We start from the raw sequence: 17,339 nt of genomic DNA on the forward strand, positions 1-17,339 counted from the left end.
GCTCATCTAGGTTTTATTTTAAGTTTTAGAATTTAACACATAACTGGTCATGTTCTGGGGAAAAATGTCCTTGAGAGAAAGAGAGGGTCAAGGATAAGAAATAATAATCTTTCTTCTGTTTCTTGTCCCCTCTTGTTTCCCACATCCAGAAATAGTCCCCTGAACATAGCCTGGCACATCCGCCTGACAGGTGCTCTGAGGATGAGAAGGCTCATGGTAAAAACGTGTTTATTCTGTGAGGGAATGTTACACCGTTTACATTCATAACCATCCCTATGATACCGAAGTAGGCTTAAGCAATGAATTTTTCATTTTTTTAGATTTGCAACCGATAACTCACCTGGAAATATATACTCTGTAATTGCATTTCGTGTGCCTGATCATTATTGCCAGCTTTGAAGCCTGCATTCGTCTTGTGAAGGAAACAGAGATTTTCTGTTTCATTATGTACATTACATATGTGGTACAATATTTTGGTGGGAAAATAGGCCACGTTTATATTTTTGGATTCAGTTTATTTTTCTGTAAACTGCTTTTTTTATAGCTCTCAAAAATACTGGCCTATTTTGTATTGACACTAACTGTGTAGAATGGTAACCTGGTATGCAATTAAAGCTCAGTTGAAGTGTCATATTGAATTTATGTAAATATTTAGGAGGTACTGGTATTACATGTTCAGAAACACGGTTCCTTGGTAGGCCACACAGAGACTTACCTGCCTTCAGGTTGCCACCATTGTAGAATAGTTGTGATTGATAGCTAATCTGCTCTGACATGCCTCTTACTGAACCAAGTTTGTAATAATGGGCCACATAGACCACCATTTAAGTACTATAGGTCGATAAGAGCATAGAATTTGATGTTATTTTGTAAAACACGTATGCCGTTTTTAGTTGCCATCAAGTCGGCCTTCTACTCCTGGCAACCCTATGCACAAAGGAATGAAACATTACCTGGCCCTGCACCATCCCCACGATTGGTTGTAGATCAGACTGTTGTGATCGATAGGGTTTTCATTGACTGATTTTCGGTAGTAGATTCCCAGGCCTTTCTTCCCAGTCTTAGTCTGGAAGCTCTGCTGAAACCTGTTCAGCGTCATACTGAGATGCAAAGCCTCCACTGACAGACAGGTGGTGGCTGTGCATGAGGTACACTGATCGGGAATTGAACCTGGGTCTCCTGCACAGAAGGTGAGAATTCAACTATTAAATCGCCATTATTTCCTGGTTGCGTATTCTATGCCTTTTACCAAGGGCATCTAGTTTTTTTATGTTCGGAGACTATTCATCCATATCTCTCTATCCATCTATCTCTCAGGATAGGTTAGTGTAGCTTGAAACCCTTGAAATATTTGTTGAAAAATCTGTTCCAAAGTATTATTCCAGTCCTTTCTTATGTAACCTCAGATTGAAGATACCAAAGAGTTTTTACAGACTGCCTTTTCAGATGAAGTGGTTAGCTGAAGGTCATCTTTGATTTGTTCGTTTATTCTATTAACACTTCTGTAATATCTGCCTCCTGTTGCCCTGCAGTCTGGGGAAACAATTGTGTGTAGAACCAAGCATAGCATCTCTGCCTTCATGGAGCTTATAGGAAGGCAGGGCACGGGTTAAAAGCAAGAGTTCAGCCCACTCCCTGGGTTTAAATCCCATTTCTATCACTTACCAGCTGATTGACCTTGGGAAAGTTACTTAACTGGGAGCCTCCATTCCTTCTATCCCTAGGGGAAAATGACAGTATAAAATGTATTGCTTTGTTATGAGAATTAAATGAGTCAATGTATGAAATGTTCTTAAAAATATCTGAAACAGTGAATGCTAAAATTGGAAGTGCTCTTGAAACACCAAAGGGATTAAGTCTTATGTGTGTTTGGATGTTCAGGTAAGGAGCCCATAGGAAGGTCTAGGATGGGTATTTAAGTTTATGATTCATCTGCATATAGATGATCATTTAATCTCCGGGCATGGATGTCATTACCTAGGGAGAGACTGTAGAAGGAAAAAAAGAATGGCCTGGACCCAAGTTTGCTGAACCCACACTAAATGGCTAGATTGAGGAGGAGTAGCGTGCAAAACAGGCTGTTGTGAAATAGCAGGAATAATAGGAAAAAAAAAGAAAAAAAAACAAACCAGTAGACTATTATGTCATAGCAACCAAGGAAAGAGATTGTTTCGAGCAGGGCATGTCCATTGAGTTTAAATGGTGATGTGAGATCAAGTACTAGGAAGGCAGACATAAGTCCTTTGGATTTAGCAACCTGAAGCTGATTGTTGACATCATTGAGAGCTGCTTGGGCGGATATGGAGGCAGAACCAGGGTGGAGTGTGACTGAGTGAGCTGGGTGGGAAGTGAGAAATGTAAATAGTTAAGATAAACTATTTTTTTCTAGAAACTGGGATGAAAAGGAAAGATAAAAATGTGATAATAGCTGGAAGGGGAGTTTGGGGTCCAGGAAGTTATTTTCTAAATGGAAAATACTTGAGAATGTTTGAAGGCAGACCCACTTGGAGAGGGAGAGGTTGCATATATACAGAAAAGGGGAAGAGAGAGTGTTTAAGGTCTGGAGACACCTGCAGGGCAAGGGCTCCAAGGAGGAGGTGATGTAATTGGTCTTTTACCAGAGGAAGTAAGTAAGAGAGAGTGGTTGTGGATGCAGTTGGATTCATATGTTTGGCAGCTGGAAAATATGGGTGGTCCCCTCTGGTGACTTTATTTTGTTGTCAGATAAAAGGCAGGTTGTCTCCTGAGAGTGAGGGGAGAAGGTTGGTGGCCTGAGAAGTGAAGGAGATTGACCCCATCTTTGAGGAAAGAGAGAGAGAATTTCCAGAGAACTATAATATGATTGGAGTACTGTGGTGCAGTGGTTAAGAGCTATGGCTGCTAACCAAGAGGTTGACAGTTTGAATCCACCAGCCGCTCTGTGAAAACCCTGTAGGACAGTTCTACTCTCTTCTATAGGGTCGCTATGAGTCAGAATTCTACTCAACGGCAGTGAGTTTATAATATGATTGCTAGGTGAGTTTGAGGTCTCACTTAGGTTGGTGATTATTAATGATGGCAGACCTAGTCTGCCCTATTGGGTGACTTTCTACAGTGGTTATCCCAAACTCAGGGGTAGGCACAGGGGCGATCAGGCTTGTGTTTGGGTGGGAGCCTTTGCTTGATTGGTGCAATGAAAGGACAGAGGGAAAGTGACCTTTGAATATTGGCAGGATAATTTTTGAAATGATAGACTGGAAACTCTAAACTACTAAAAAAGGAAGTGTGATATAGTGGAAAGAACATGTTTTCTTTAACCCAAGAAGCTTGAGTTGCCAGGATTTGCTAGCTATTTGAACTTGAGAAGTCACAAATTCTCCATGCTTGTTTTCTCATGTGTAAATTAGGAATAATAATGACTTTTTTTCCTCTTAGCTCTGTATTTCATATTCCTAATGCATGAATTTCTGTATTGAAATAAAGAATATCACTGCATTACATATATTTATTACCCATAAGTGAGGAGTCACACATTTCTGATTGAACAATACTGTTTTAAATAGAGAATACAGTATCTGAATCTGTTCTTACAAGTATAGTGTCTTAGTTATCTGTTGCTTCTATAACAGAAATACCGCAAGTGGATGGCTGTAACAAAGAGAAATTTGTTCTCTCACAGCCTAGGAGGCTAGAAGTTCAAATTCAGGGCACCAGCTCCAGGGGAAGCCTTTCTCTCTCTGTCAGCTCTGGAGGAAGGTTCTTGTCATCAGTCTTACCCTGGGCCTAGGAGTTTCTCAGTGCAGGGACCCCAGCTCCAAAGGACATGCTCCGATCCTGGCTTTTCATTCTTGGTGGTAGGAGGTCCCTTTCTTTTCTGCTCAACTATCTCTTTTATATCTCAAAAGAGATTGACTCAAGATAAAACCAAATCTTGTAGATTGAGTCCTGCCACATTAACATAACTGCCTCTAATCCTGCCTCATTAACGTCATAGAGGTAGAATTTAACAACACATAGGAAAATCACATCAAATGACAAGATGGTGGACAGTCACGCAATACTAGGAATCATGTCCTATCCAGGTTGACACACATTTTGGGGACACACAATTCAATCCATAACAAAGCAGATTAAGGTTAAACTGTCAGTATCTTTTTAATCTAGAGTTCTCAATAGGAGGACTTGTGTGAAAACCACACACCCTACAGATTGAAGATTTTTATAGCATTCATTTCAAATTGCATGGAGTGAGAGTGAATTAGAATAATTGTTGATCTGGCAGGTGTTTGAATATTGAGCTGAATCTAAATTTGTTAGAAATGTATAGGCGCCAAAGTACCAATAACACGAGTATGTTGTTGGGTGCCATCGGGTCAATTTTTGACTGATAGCAACCCCATGTGACAGAGTAGAGCTGCTCCATAGATTTTTCTAGGCTGTAATCTTTACTAGAGCAGATCACTAAGTCTTTCTCCTGTGGAGCCACTGGGTGCGTTTGAACCATCAACCTTTCACTTAGCAGCCAAACGCTTAACCATTGTGCCAGCAGGGCTTCTTACCATGACTATAGACGTTGGTGTATTTCTTCTCTTGAGTCATTAAGAATTGTATAAATATTAAGCTCAAATCTCTTGTTCTAGCCCAGCATAGCTTGCCTATCACAAAAGAAAGAAACAGAAGGAGGGGGAGAGAGGATGACTTCCCCTTCTCCCTCACCTACTCTGGGTAGATGCTGGCAGAGTGCACTTGGATTCATGACAGGATGGGAGACAGCATGAAAAGAACACACACAGTCAGAACGAGTGCACGCAACATAGGGTGGAGTGTGGAAGAAGAAACATTTCCAGCTTGCTAAATTCAAATGTTTTTATGGGATTGCCCACACACAGTCCTGTGCTTAGAAGAGCAGTTCCAAAGATTTTCTCCAAAATTGCTGTTTTGTGGTTTACTGGTTGCACTTTTTACATTTTTTTTTTCCCCGCTTGGACTTCAAGGAACTCATGATACCTACAATGTCTTATCCCAAGCAGTTAGCAAACATAAGATGGCCATGTGTTGGGTAGTTGGTGATTAGTTTCACCCATCAGCACCTCTCCCCCAGTGTTGACCCTGCATAAGGACCTTCCCAAGCTATAGAATGTGGTGGCAGCAGACTTGGGACTGTAATGATATGAAGTACACAAGAAGACTTTGTTACCTGACTTCCTACTATACAGTCTGCCGCCATGAGATTCTTTGGATACTTCCAGGCTTCGGCGCCTTGATTCTGCCCATCAGCTGGTAAGCCACTTGGTTTCCCTCCTACTCCTGCTGAGCGCTGCAGTCATGAGAGGAGAACTGGGTTCATTGGTGTTATGGGTTGAATTGTATCCCCCTAAAATATGTATTGTAAATCCTAACTCCTATACCTCTTGTTAGAATCTCATTTGGGGATAGGTTTTCTTTGTTATGTTAATGAGACTGTTGTGATGTAGGGTGTGTCTTAAGTCTGTCTCTTTTGAGATATAAAAAGAGCAGACAGAGAAAGTAAGCAAGCAGAGATGAGGGAAGATAGATGCCATGCCACATGAGATTGCCAAGGAACCAGGAAACAGAGGCTGAAAAGAGACAAGGGCCTTCCCTCAGAGCCGACAGAACGACAAAGCCTTCCCCCAGAGAACCCATAGCGACCTTATAGGACAGAGTAGAACTGAGAAGGTGCCTTGAACTTGGACGTCTAGCCTCTAAGCTGTAAGAAAATAAATTTGTTTGTTAAAACCACCCACCTGAAGTATTGCTGTTATAGCAGCACTAGATAACTAAGACAGGTGGTATAATTATGCTTTACTTATGCATGAAGCCCTGGTGGTGCAGTGGTTAAGAGTTCGGCTGCTAACCAAAAGGTCGGCAGTTTGAATCCACCAGCTGCTCCTTGGAAACCCTATGGGGCAATTCTGCTGTGTCCTACAGGGTTTCTATGAGTTGGAATTGACTCAACGGCAATGAATTTGGTTATCTTTTTTGGTTTTAGGCCTCATTTACAGACCTGGTGGCACAGTGGTTAAAGCGATTGGCTGCTGATCGAAAGGTCAGCAGTTCAAATCCACCAGCCACTCCTTGGAAACCCTATGTGACCGTTCTACTCTGCCCTATAGGGTCACTATGAGTTGGCATCAACTCGACAGTAGTGGGTTTGTTTTTTGTTTTTTTTACAGACCTATCAAATCAGAATCTTCAGGGGCGGGACCCAGAAACCTTCATTTTTCACAGCCTTCTAGTGATTTTGATGACCCTCAGGGTTTGGGAAACATGGCCAGATGATGGGAAAAAATCCCTTCCAAAGATAAGAACTTGGTTATTTTCTATGCCTGAAACATAGCCAAAAACCAAACCTGTTGCCATTGGGTTGATTCTGACTCATAACGACCCTACAGGACAGAGTAGAACTGCCCCATCGTGTTTCCAAGGAGCAGCTGGGGAATTTTGATTATCAGCCATAGCTCTTTGTTTAGTTTATGTTTGAACAAATAAATAGATGTATAAAAAAATGAATGAACTACCTCCCTTTGGTATGGATTGAAAAGTATATAAATACAAGGTATAAGAGATCCATCCTTTATGGACTAAAATAATTTTTTTTCTCCCCTTAATCCTATTGATATTGTCTCAATTCATTTTTTCCCCCTCAAATTCTGCCTCACTAGTTTCTATTCATCTCTGGTATTAAACATCCTCGGAGTCCCTGGGTGTTGCAAACAGTTAAACACTGGGTTTCTAACCAAATTTTTGGCAGTTTGTACCCACCCCAGAGGCTCCATGGAAGAAAGGCCTGGCGATCAACTTCTAGAAAGTTAAAAAACAAAAAACTCCTTGCCGTCTAATCAATTCCAACTCCTGGCAACCCCGTGTTTTACAGGGTAGAACTACACCAGGAGGCTTTCTTAGCTCTGTAATCTTTATGGAAGCAGCTTGCCAGGCCTTTCTTCTGTGGTGCTGCTGCATGGGTTCAAGCCTCCAACCTCTTAAGGTTAGTAGTCAAGCTGAGACCATTTGCACCACTCAGGGGCCACCTCCAGAAAGTAACAGCCAAGAAAACTCTATGGAGCACTTTACTCTGAAAGCCATGGGGTTGCCATGAGTCAGAATCAACTTGACAATGACTAGTTGGTTGGTTGGTAAGGCCGAGTCTTGTAGTCACAGACTGTGCTCAGACTTTAATGGGATCAAGGATAAGGCAGTGGGAGCTCTGTAGGGGATTGAGAGCAGTATCTGGTGGCAGTGAATGTGTCCTCAAAGTTTCTGTGTTCCAGTTGGTAACAACATCGGTTGCTTCTTTGTTGTATACTTATCCTCATTATTTCAACCAACTGTAGTGGAAACCTCGTGAGAACAAGTCTTCAAATGTGTTAGAGCGTTTTGTGCTTGCCAGGAGAACAGCTTTTTTCGGGGTCCAATTTTACTATTTTCAATTGTAGACTGACTAGAGCCAGGAAATTGTCAAGTGTTTAAATAGTGTTTCCTTTCTTTGCTCTCCTTCTTCCCCTCTTTCTCTTTCTTTGTCTTAACAAAGAAAAATATCCTTTTATCGAGAAACTTTAAGGGGCTTGGTCGAGGTTCAGTGAATGGGATGGAAAAGTAGTTTCAAGTTAGGGGATGGCTGCGATTATATTTTTCTCCAAATTCCTTTGCTAATCCCCACGTCTTGGCCAGCTAACTGTAGAATTCTCTCTATTGTTGTATGACCAGTATTTATAACCGATCTTCAGGAATGTGGAAATGTGTACCAGATCTATAAATTGCTTCAGTGTTTCCAGATTGTAACGAAGGCATTTGTAGTGCAGTTCTATTGATGGATTCTGCACCTGTACATGTCTGATTTTCAGCACAAATTGCCCTCCTCCAGGAGTTCTAAGTCCAGTGTGACCCTGGGAAGCTTCCAGCAGAATTCCTCTTAAGGTTAGCCTTCTCATTGGTATCACTTCATGCTCTGTGCTGTGTTATCACAATTCAGCCAATGCCGAAGCCATTACAGTTTTATTAGGTTTGTCCCACTGTCGTTTATATGATGCAATCGGCATTGCTTATTGACAATTCTGATTTTCTGTACTATGATTTTTATAGTCTTAGTTGATTAAGCGCTTCTGGAATCCAGGCTCCTGGAGTTAATTAAAAAAAAAAAAAAAAAGTTATTTAGCAGCACTAGGAGAGAAACACTTTGCAGAAAGCTTTTTCATGATTTATATGCGTTGAGTCTCAGTTCCTATGAAAAGAGTTTAAGTAAAGTAGTCTGGAATAACTGCCGCTGTTACTGTAGTCCTTAAGAGACTAGCAAGACCAGGTTCTCCTGGTCTCCAAAGAGCATTTGTTGCGTGTTGATTTACACTCAGGCTTTTGAAACTGTGTTTGCTACTTGGAATGAAAATTTCTGTTTTTACCTAGCACCTTCCATTAAGCCATTCTTCATAATCTCTAGTTTCCTGGAGGGGAAACATATTCAATGCAGTATTCAAACAAATAGGGGGGATAAAAAGAAAAAACAAAACTTGCTCTCAGTATTTGAAATTCATCTTGTAAAGCACAGTTTTTTTACCCTGACATTTAGAGACTCATAAATGGAAATAGAAAATGGCTAATGATTTTGAAACACAGGTTGGTTTATAATCTTCTAGAAACCTGACCACCCTCAGTGAGAGGCAGACAAAGAGTTGGAGGATAGTTTTGTTTCTCCTCTGGGTTAGCCGGCTCTCCTTGTGATCCAAATTACAGCTCTGATTTCATTTTTTTCATCTTCTGTGTTCATGCAGAACTTCTTTGATCACTTCACTGGTTGTCATCTTCTTATCCTATAGATTTTCTGTAGATTTTATTTACCCTGCAGCATTTTTTCCTATACCCCAAGGGCTGGATTTATTTCCCACAACAACCTTTATAGACCTCAAGGTTAGATAGAGCTCATTACAAAGTATCTTAATTCCCTCTAACTCAGTTTCTCTTCCTTTCCTAAACTTTAAGCTTCATGAAGTCAAAAGAAGCCAGTTGCCATTGAAGAGATTCTGACTCCTGGTAACCCTGTGTGTTGCAGAATAGTACTGTGCCCAGTAGAATTTCCAATGGCTGTGACCTTTTGGGGAGCCCTGGTGGCACAGTGGCTAAGAGTCTGGCTGCTAACCAAAAAGGTCAACAGTTCGAATTCACCAGTTGCTCCTTGGAAATCCTATGGAGCAGTTCTACTCTGTCTTATAGGGTTGCTATGAGTCGGAATCGACTCAACAGCAATGGGCTTGTTTTTTTTTTTTGGTTTGTTAGTTTTTATTTTTGATGACCTTTAGGAAGCAGATCCCCAGGCCTTTTTTCCAGCGCATCTCTGAGTAGGTTTGAACTACTGACCTTTCAGTTAGTAGCCAAGCGCTTAACTGTTAGTGCCACCTGAGGACTCCTGTCCTCATTCTAGTGCCCAATAAATGTGGGTTGAATAAATTACTGTGAAAAAAATGTTGCACTCGCATGCTTATTCCGTGTCCATGGCAAGAACATTTTTAGGTTATGTGCATTAGAGACTTACCATCAATTACCTTCAGAAAATTGAACAGTAATGCCAGCCTTCTGAGTACTTGTGAAATCGTCAGTTGTTCCTAACTAGGGGAAGTGTTGCCCCCCTGGGGATATGTGGTGATGTCTGGAGACATTTTTGGACGCATATAATATCCTCCCACAATAAAGAATTACCTGGCTCAAAATATCAATAGTGCCAAGGTTGAGAAATCCTGGTAGAGAAGAAAGTACGTATGTAGAAATGGGCACTTCAGATGTGATTTTATTTTGCTCTACAGATACGAGATCACCTCTGGATATCATTAATAGTAGCAATAATAGAGAATAATAGTTTATTTTTATTACAGTCTTAACATGTTCAGACACCATATTAGAACCTTTTCACATATGTTATTTAATCCTCTTAATCGTGCTGTGAGTACGAACAATTATTATAGTCCTTTTTCAGATAATGGACTATAATAATTGTTAGAAGGTTAAGTAGTTTACCTAAGTGTCAGAGGTGGGATGAGAACTCAGGACCTGTGCTGTCTACCATTATACTGTACTTTCTGCCCTAGGAACCACAACTGAGAACGTAGAGGAAAATTCGGCCCACCTAAATTAAAAAAAAAAAAAAAAAGTCATTTAGGCCTAGGTGTTTGTAATGTTACAGTTGCACTAATTTGAACAAAGATACAGTATATTGGCTGACACGTGTAGGCTGCTGTTGATCGGAGGATCAGAACAAATCTGCTATACACTGTTATTCTGTGGGATTCTCAAGAAACACGAAGAAAGTTCCGAGAGCTTGTCTTCATTCACAATTGAACTTGTCAGAGCCGATCAACACATTGTGATCTAGATGGGCCATTTCCCCTGTTAAGGTGGATAAACAGTGACAGTTCTCCCTATGTAATCCCATTAGGGTCTTTCTGCAGGACCACATTATCTTACATAATTATAAAAGAACCACTCTTGAGTAAAACATGCCTGCAAGAGAGCAAGGCCTGGGGCAAAGGGATGGCTGATGGAGCTTTTTCTCTGCTTGCGGAGGACACGGATCAGATCAGATCGGCAAGTGAAAAATTTACAATTCAGATGCATAATAGTAGTCCTTAGCTCCATTCCTCAGTTCTCTGTTAACGCTCAAACTGTGACTGCCTGGTGAACTTTCTAAGTAAATTCAGCCATCTTCAAGTATTGATTTATTGTTTCTTAGGCCCTAAAAACTTGACTTGAAAGCTCAGTTATGAAGAACCTATTCTCTTGAACAAAAGAAATTTGGAGATCCTTGAGCAGCCATTTTCCCCCCCTTGGGAAATTCTGCTTACTGCCTTGTGCTACCATCAGACTTCGTAAATTCCTATTTAGTTTACAAAAACTTGTTAGTTTTTATTCTTTTAGTCCCTCATTCCTATCCCTTCTAAAGAGCAAATACTAATAGTACCAGTTTTTTGTCCTTCAAAAAAAAAATTGCCATCTAGTTAATTCCCACTCATGGTGACACCAGGTGTTACAGAGCAGAACTGTGAGTTTTCTTGGCTGCAGTCTTTACAGAAGCAGATCACCAGACCTTTCTTTTGTGGCACCTCTACCAAAAAACCAAACCCATTGCCATTGAGTCGATTCTGACTCGTAGCAACCATATAAGACAGAGTAGAACTGCTCCCTAGAATTTCTGAGGAGTGGTTGGTGGATTCCAACTGCCGACCTTCTGGTTAGCAGCCAAGCTCTTAACCACTGCACCACCAGGTCTCCTCTACATGGGTTTAAACCACCAACTTTTAGGTTAGTAGTCAAGTGCTAACTGTTCTCGCCACCTAGGGACCTTTCTTAAATAAATACTGTATTAACAATAGTGCTTTAGGTTTCTCTAACTACAAATAACTCTTTAAGTTCCTACTAGATGTTAGTGCTTATTATTCAGACAAACCTTTTCAAGGGTCCATTGAAGCTAAGTGACATATCTAATCCTTGTACTACACCACCTATAAGGTATCATTTAAAATGATCTCCTGGGCATAAAAGAGACCAGTATGCCTACACACTTATTTAATCTTTTCAAAAGAGTCACTTGACATTCTTTGCATTTATTTTACATTTAATAAATGAAAGCAGTTGAGTGATGGAATGAGAAGTGCTTCTGAATGTGTTTCTAACACGTTCTTGGGTCAGGCTGATGCTGCTGGGCCAAGGACAACACTTGAGCGCAAGGAATGAGGACCATTGAGATGGCTTGAAAACTGAGCTAAGGATGGCGTTAAACCAGTGGCATTTAACTCCTTTATCCTGTACTAACTTTGATTGCATTATGAACTATTTTCTAAGCACATAGGTTTCTTCTGGAAAGGACGGGTCCTGTTCAGTGGCAAAACACATGTTTGTAAGGTTTTTATTTTTAAATTACATAATATTTTATTCTTAATAGTCACATGCATCTGTTCTTTGCCTGAAAGATGATTTTTTTTAGGTTTCTAAACAGTAAAAATGAATTCTACCATTTCTAATAGTCGTTGGTATTTTTAGATGGTTTACAGTCTTTTAAATTGTAGAACAAATTTCCAGTGTCCTTGACACTTAAATATTATTCACAGTTTTTTTTTTTTAATTATATTTCTAAAGATAGCTAAGGGAACAATTTCAAATAGTTCCTCTGTGTCTTTAGATATAAATTATTTCAATTTCTGGGTATTGGTGAGAATTAAGAGACTTGCAGCTTGCCGTGTCCTGTCATGCCAGCTTTATTTTGTAAGGAAATCCAATCTTGCACCTTTCAATTAGCTTCTTTACCTTTCTAATAAAAAAACAGATGGAACAAGTTCTGGAGCAAGAAGGCATTGTTTCAATCTGTGGATTGCCTTTACTTCGCCAACTGTGTCTTCTGTCATTTCATAATATACTGAAAAGTCCTTCCATAAAAGAAGAAAAACTCTCACAGATGGAGGAAGGTAGTGTTGTTGCAAAAGAATTTATTCTCAATCATGATCTTGGCAACTCTTAAAGGAATCACAGTGGTGTATCTTATCCCACCTGGAACTCCCGAAAGAGGGGAGAAGTGGAAATGTGTCATAGGCTGGAGTGTGGTCACTCTACTTGGTAGCTCACATGTAAGCTATTTTGAAGGAAGAAAAGGAGGAGGTGAGGGAAGAGGTGGAGAGAAAGAAAAGAGAGATCTGTGCTCTGCCTTCACACAGGCTTACATGCATTACATTAAAATGGCCTTTGATCAGTGCCCCATCAAAAGGGTGCATCTTTTAAATGACTTTATGGAGCCCCATTTTGCATTTGTTTATGTATAGCTATAAAGTTTTTCACATTTTTTCCCCTTAAATTTTATTAGTTGTTCAGTTTCCATCGCCATCTTGAAATCTGACAGTGACCAATAGGATTTATAAGTGATCATCATTATTTGATTCAGTGGACGTTGGATATGCAAATAGATATTTTAGGTACTGACAGTATGTTCATTGATAGCCCAGAGGTGACTGTATGGTTTTGTTTTGAAGATAAGATACTTTGATCGTTCATTTCTTGAATACTTTTTCTGGTAAATTACTGTTATTTAAAATGCCATTTACCACCGACCCCTGACGCTAGCCATTTAGTCAAAAACCTTCACAATGTTTTTGAAAATGTTATAATCATGTCAGCACTTCTTCCATTATTATACTTAACAACTCTTTTCTCTTTTCTTTCTTACAGCAGATTGCAGATTGAGCTTAACCAAGAAGTTTATAGGCTGATCAAAACTGACCTGACCTGCAAGAGAAGAAGGGAGTTCTGCCTGTGCACTCAAGCTCCTGTTGACCACTGATAACTTGGCATCACTTGTTGCCTGTGTGGAAAATTCTCTCTACTGAAATTTTTTGCACATGGAAGGCAACAGCAAAGAGGGCAACACAGGCTGATAAGACCAGAGACAGCAGGAGGATTACCATACGCCTTCAGGACTTTTCTTCTAGCTGGAGCTCTGGACTTAAACAGAACCTAGTCCATTCATTTTGATTTTTCTGTTTATTTTTTTATTTTTATTTTTTCCTCACCACATTGTATTTTATTTCTTTACTTCAGAAATGGGCCTACAGACCACAAAGTGGCCCAGCCCTGGGGCTTTTTTCCTGAAATCTTGGCTTCTCATTTCCCTGGGACTCTACTCACAGGTGTCAAAAACCCTGGCGTGCCCTAGCGTGTGCCGCTGTGACAGGAACTTTGTGTACTGTAATGAGCGAAGCTTGACCTCAGTGCCTCTTGGGATCCCGGAGGGCGTAACCGTACTCTACCTCCACAACAACCAAATTAATAATGCTGGATTTCCTGCAGAACTGCACAACGTACAGTCTGTGCACACCGTCTACCTTTACGGCAACCAACTGGATGAATTCCCCATGAACCTTCCCAAGAATGTCAGAGTACTCCATCTGCAGGAAAACAACATTCAGACCATTTCACGGGCTGCTCTTGCCCAGCTCTTGAAGCTAGAAGAGCTACACCTGGATGACAACTCTATATCCACAGTGGGGGTGGAAGATGGCGCCTTCCGGGAGGCTGTTAGTCTGAAGTTGTTGTTTCTGTCCAAGAATCATTTGAGCAGTGTGCCTGTTGGCCTTCCTGTGGACTTGCAAGAGCTGAGAGTGGATGAAAATCGAATTGCTGTCATATCAGACATGGCCTTTCAGAACCTCACAAGTTTGGAGCGTCTGATTGTAGACGGGAATCTCCTGACCAACAAAGGCATTGCCGAGGGCACCTTCAGCCATCTCACCAAGCTCAAGGAGTTTTCAATCGTACGGAATTCACTCTCTCGCCCTCCTCCTGATCTCCCAGGTACGCACCTGATCAGGCTGTATTTGCAGGACAACCAGATAAACCACATCCCACTGACAGCCTTCTCAAATCTCCGCAAGCTGGAATGGCTGGATATATCCAACAACCAACTGCGAATGTTGACTCAAGGGGTTTTTGATAACCTCTCTAACCTGAAGCAGCTCACTGCTCGGAATAACCCTTGGTTTTGTGACTGCAGTATTAAGTGGGTCACGGAATGGCTCAAATACATCCCTTCATCTCTCAATGTTCGGGGTTTTATGTGCCAAGGTCCTGAGCAAGTCCGGGGGATGGCTGTCAGGGAGTTGAATATGAATCTTTTGTCATGTCCCACCACTACCCCTGGACTGCCTCTCTTCACCCCAGCCCCAAGTACAGTGTCTCCAACCACTCAGCTTCCCACACTCTCTGTTGCAACACCTAGCAAAACCGATACACCTCTGACTCCTACCACATCAAAACTTCCCACAATACCTGACTGGGATGGCAGAGAGAGAGTGACCCCACCAATTTCTGAACGGATCCAGCTCTCCATCCATTTTGTGAATGATACTTCCATTCAAGTCAGCTGGCTCTCTCTCTTTACTGTGATGGCATACAAACTCACTTGGGTGAAAATGGGCCACAGTTTAGTAGGAGGCATTGTTCAGGAACGCATAGTCAGTGGTGAGAAGCAACATCTGAGTCTGGTTAATTTAGAGCCCAAATCCACCTATCGGATTTGCTTAGTGCCACTGGATGCTTTTAACTACCGAGCTGCAGAAGATACCATTTGTTCTGAGGCCACCACCCACGCCTCCTATTTGAACAATGGCAGCAACACTGCTTCCAGCCATGAGCAAGCAACTTCCCACAGCATGGGCTCCCCTTTTCTGCTGGCGGGCTTGATTGGGGGCGCCGTCATATTTGTGCTTGTGGTCTTGCTCAGCATCTTTTGCTGGCACATGCACAAAAAGGGGCGCTACACCTCCCAGAAGTGGAAATACAACCGGGGCCGGCGGAAAGATGACTATTGCGAGGCAGGCACCAAGAAAGACAACTCCATCCTAGAGATGACAGAAACCAGTTTTCAGATCGTCTCCTTAAATAACGATCAGCTCCTTAAAGGAGATTTCAGACTGCAGCCCATTTACACCCCAAACGGGGGCATTAATTACACAGACTGCCATATCCCCAACAACATGCGATACTGCAACAGCAGTGTGCCAGATCTGGAACACTGCCACACGTGACAGGCAGAGGTTCAGCGTTCCCAAGGCGGACAGAAAAACTCTTGAGAACACACACGTGTGTGCACAGAAAGACACGCAAATTACATTTGATAAATGTTACACAGATGCATTTGTGCATTTGAATACTCTGTAATTTATATGGTGTACTATATAATGGGATTTAAAAAAAGTGCTATCTTTTCTATTTCAAGTTAATTACAGTTTTGTAACTCTTTGCTTTTTAAATCTTAAAAAAAAAAAAAATACTTGCTGAAGTACTGTACAGGGTTGTACAATGAGAACCCAACGCCAAGGCAAAAGAACGAGTGATTCTTCCTTACGATGCACATTAACTACTTTGCTGTCGAAGCTGTCAGAATAAATTCCTTTCCTAGAGCCAGTGGACAGATGAAAGGGCCAATTAAAATGGACTCATCAGGGCAGGATAAGTAACATGCATAAAACAAGAAATGGCCCAGATATTGTCATGCTATTTCTATACTTCTTGGTCTGGAAGAGAAGTAATAAATTCCAGAATATAAGAAAGGTGGTTATTACCCTTATTTGACCCAGTGCAAGAAATAAAGAAAGCATCACGAGGAAGCCAGTTCCGTGAAAGAAGTTAACCCAACCTGGCAGATTCAAGAAAATGAGATGAGATTTTAAAAAGACTTTAAACCCTGCAGGTTGGCTTTGTGACTGGGAACTTAAAAATCACTCTTCATGCTTCCTGGCCCTATGTGATAACAGAGTTAGGGACCTGAGTCTGATTTCAGTTGTCTGCAGGGACAGGTAGGATGTTCTAGCAAGAAAACTCCCTTTAAAAGTGTTACCATTCAAATCATGTGTCAGGTTGAATCAAATTCAACAGAGATATATTCTAGAATACTTTTTTTAGAAGAGGCTAATAAAATAATGGGAAGAATTATATTGAATGGAATTATTTTTGATAATGAGAATTATTTGGGTAGATTCACCAAGGCTATGTCAACATGATATATAGATTTAACAAGTGATCAGTGTTTGGAATTTACTAAAACAACTGGTTATTTAAACATCATTGATATCATTTAGACAAGAACAACTGAATGGTACTGTTATACTAGATCAGCTGATTTTTGTTGGTATCATGTTGAAATAGCTCGAATTAATACATTTTCCCTTGGCAAATTGTTGTCTTCCAATCATCGAGCGCTTTTTCTTTTTCCATAATTAGTTGTTTATGCTATATTTGTCCCCCCTCCCCCCCAAATATTTCCAAGAAAATTAAGAATGCCAGTCTTGGTTACACAAGATATCCATATGCACTTACACATTTTAAAATGCATACTAGTTTTCATTACTAATGCTTCTATAAGGACACATCAAAGCTGGCCAATTTTTTTTTTTTTTTTTTTTTTAAAGCAATACCTGGTTTTCCACCTTGGACTGACTTTGATCCAGTTCCACTTTTGAAATTTCATTTATTCTTTTTCAGTCTTGAATGTCCCTCTTTGGGAATTGTGGAGGGATAATCAATCTTATATTAACAGGGCAACAAATGAAAAACGAACAAGCCAGATACGACGGCTGGTTTCCCTAATCTTGGCAGAGCCAGGCATAGAGCAGAGGGTATAAGAAGAGAAGAATGCTCATTTTGTGCTTAATTCTAGATATTTCTGAAGCAATGTCCTTGTTGAGAAGGCATGTATAATTTACTCCTTTTCCTCCCTTAGATGTAGAAGGGCTATAGATCACATACATTATCTAAAAGATGCATCCTTGCAAAAAAATTTTTTTAATCAGATTTAGGCATTGCTTTCTGTACTGCTT

The 17,339-nt window shown here is 40.7% G+C and overlaps 1 protein-coding gene across 2 annotated transcripts in view; it reads left to right on the forward strand.

The window, feature by feature from the left end:
• The window catches only part of FLRT2 (fibronectin leucine rich transmembrane protein 2), a 116,782-nt gene extending 100,577 nt beyond the window's left edge, over nt 1-16,205 (forward strand). For both annotated transcript variants that reach the window (XM_004389646.2, XM_004389647.2), the window contains exon 2: nt 13,198-16,205. In XM_004389646.2, the coding sequence (XP_004389703.1) occupies nt 13,566-15,548 (1,983 nt within the window). In that variant the 5' untranslated portion in view covers nt 13,198-13,565 and the 3' untranslated portion in view covers nt 15,549-16,205. The remainder of the gene's footprint in view (nt 1-13,197) is intronic.
• The last annotated feature ends 1,134 nt before the right edge of the window (nt 16,206-17,339 follow it).

The sequence above is a fragment of the Trichechus manatus genome, unplaced genomic scaffold (genome assembly GCF_000243295.1).
Source record: "Trichechus manatus latirostris isolate Lorelei unplaced genomic scaffold, TriManLat1.0 scaffold00252, whole genome shotgun sequence".
Taxonomy (NCBI): Eukaryota; Metazoa; Chordata; class Mammalia; order Sirenia; family Trichechidae; genus Trichechus; species Trichechus manatus.